At 34.7% G+C, this 2,954-nt stretch overlaps 1 protein-coding gene across 7 annotated transcripts in view; it reads right to left on the bottom strand.

Moving 5' to 3' along the window:
• The window catches only part of LOC106103283, a 36,753-nt gene that overhangs the window by 1,859 nt on the left and 31,940 nt on the right, over positions 1–2,954 (bottom strand). For 6 of the 7 annotated variants that reach the window (XM_013283010.1, XM_013283009.1, XM_013283011.1 and 3 more), the window contains exon 2: positions 292–417. In XM_013283010.1, coding sequence (XP_013138464.1) covers positions 292–417 — 126 coding nt within the window. Of the gene's footprint in view, positions 1–291; positions 418–1,956; positions 2,345–2,954 lie in introns of those variants that run through there. The other variant, XM_013283006.1, reaches the window with a different exon arrangement.

Raw genomic sequence — 2,954 nt, 5'->3', positions numbered from 1 at the left:
GGAGCAACTTGATTCAGCCCAATGTGCGGCATTTTGGTTTAGAATTCCATAGACGAGTGATTTTTAAGTTGACATTAAGAACGCGCACACCTTTGAATAAACTGTTACAGAACTGTTTAGTTGTGCTTTGATTCCTATCAGCTTATATAGTGTGGACACTACTTTTTTAGTTATGCAACTAAACAGTTGAATTGGCTGCGAAACAATCGACAATCGCACAACAGTTGTGCGTTAGTTTCGCCAAAGGTGCGCTTTTAATTTTTGTTCCATTTTCAAATTCATAAAACATACCATATTTCGGAGGTGGAGGTAAATTGGCGGGGCTCACGTAGACTGTGGGGTCTGGCTGTGGTAGCGAGGTCCGTGACCGTGATCCCAGGTATTGCCGCCTCTGTTGAGGATTGCGTGTTTTCTGACCTGAAAATAAATAACAAAGAATCGTTTATTTGCTGTCACCAATAGTAAGACTAAATGTGTAACGTGTTAACAAAAATATACGTCAAATTTGACCACCGATAACCATATAGACATACAAGGATCGTATCATCATCTGCCCACTGGTATATAGCAGTTGGCAATAATGTGAACTATTAATCTTCAAAGCATCATATTTACAAAACATAAAACTTTAAAACACTCTCATAACTAATTAAAGTTTATCTTAAAGTCTTGTCATACTAATTACTAATTAAAAGTATAAAAAAAATCATAATTATAATCTACATTAAATCCTGATGACCTGGATTTGGAATTAATTTCCGAAACTAGTCTGTTATCACGTTAATCAATTTATCTGGGTTTGGGTTTTCATGTCAATAAGAAAACAAAACACAAATAACCTATATCGAACCATAACTTCTCGATCACCTTACTGACTCAAATTGATAATTCAACGTTACGATTTACACTCGAGAGGCACATAAGGCGTGTACGGATTTATCAAATCTAATATTGAACAGCGTTATTTAACAATATTGAAGACGGGTGTGAAGTGCAATTCCACGTTTCGTCCGATATGTGTGCTTGCGAAGGCCTACATTTAGTACAAGTAAATTTTGTAGAGTTTTAACAGATTGGTAGAGAAAGACCGAAGAAAGTATGGATGGATTTTGTTAAAGAAGATATGCTTGAGAAAGGAGTGGATAAGATATGACGGCTGATAGAGTTGTATGGAAGAGCAGCACATATTGTGCCGACCCTTCGTAAGGGATAAGGGCAAGTGGATGATGAACAGATAGGTAGAGGAAATTTCCTCTCTTTCTCCTCTTTATACTAGAGGGAGACAACGCATCTAACGGATGTCTATGAGTAGCGCTTACTTCACTATTTTGACAAATAACCTCGCTCGTTTGCAATCCTATACAAAATCAAAGAATTTAAAATCTATGGGCTGTTAATAAGTTAGGCCTTTTAGAAAAGAAAAACAAAGTAAGCGAACTGTTTTCTGCGAGGATAGATTTTCCTCTCCAACTATGGTGCAAATAAATACACACTATTTTTTAGTTTGTTTATCAAAATACATGCAATTTATATTAATATTGAAAGAATAAGAAATCTGTAACCTTTTTTAAGAAAATTACAATGGAATAAACGCAAAAGACATGATTAAATTTAACGTAGAGAAGTGAAAATTGTGATTTTTTTATAATATAAGAATTTAAATCCACCGAAATGGAAAGCGACCGCTGCCCATAAACATCCGCAATTGCAAATGCATTGCCTACCCTTGACTGACGGAGGAGGAGAGATAAAGACATTTCCCCATCCTATGCGGATCCTCCACCGTCAAATCAACTTTTCCTTCCAATCCTTTCCTCTTAAGAAAAGGGTGGAAAGGGGCACTGCATTTATTCATTTACAATCAAATGAATAAACGCAAAAGACACGATTAAATTTAACGTCGAGAAATGAACATTGTGAATTTTAATCCAATTTCCAATAGGGATAAAAACTTACCTAATATTAACATTCTTAAAGTTGTAATACTAAATACTACGAGCAGCATTGCGATGCAACCGTAAAACAAGTAAACAACAACATCACTTAGAGATTCACTTATTACGTCATCGATTAAGTCTTCCTCGCTACTAGATAACGCACTTTCATCAATAACTTCAGATCTCATTTTATAATTAAACCTTTATTTAATAATTAAACCAAACCAACTAAAATGTAAACCAAAAATAAATTTAAACTAAATTATTTGACGTGTCAACTTCAGAATAGTTCTTAAATTCATCGCAAAATGTTTACAAATGTTTAAAAATTAGAGATACAAGGAAAATATTAACTTCGATATGAACATGATAAACCGAAGAAGGGACGATACAATATGATAATCACATGAGTTAGTAATAATTTATATTGATCAGATAAAAAAGTAGGCACAGATAATAAATGTAATGCTCGAATTATCCTCATTTCGCAGTGACGTATGCAAGCTATCATTGAGGACTCTTAGATTAATATAATCAGCAGAATAATAAAATGTTTCCATAAATAGGACATAAATGTTTACAAACGGAATAAACAAGAACATCGCGGTTTTTTTGCCTTTGCCTCACGATCACACTGTTATGCGATTGTCGATTGTTTCGCAGCCAATTCAACTGTTTAGTTGCACAACTAAAAATCGAGTAATGTACGAACATTGATATAACCTCAAAGAAACTACTCAACAGTTGTGCGATAGTTTAGTCAAAGGTGTGTGCGCTTTTGTTACTTGTAATATGTTTTTTTAAATATATAACAAACGAGCAAACAGTGATTCACAGGTAAGGATTACAACCACTATCTGTGCGTTCTCATCTCCGTACTACTTCTTCCCATCATTTCCATATACGGTCAGCACACATTGATTAGAAGAAACGCGGAATTGCTTCGACTTTAATAGAGCAATACATCGACCACGATAGAAGACACTGCTGTATTCTATCGTGGTCGAGGTATTGCCA

Source organism: Papilio polytes, unplaced genomic scaffold (genome assembly GCF_000836215.1).
Source record: "Papilio polytes unplaced genomic scaffold, Ppol_1.0 DF823835.1, whole genome shotgun sequence".
NCBI classification, from domain to species: domain Eukaryota; kingdom Metazoa; phylum Arthropoda; class Insecta; order Lepidoptera; family Papilionidae; genus Papilio; species Papilio polytes.
Note: the sequence above shows the minus strand (reverse complement) of the source record. Positions and strands in the feature narration are given on the sequence as shown.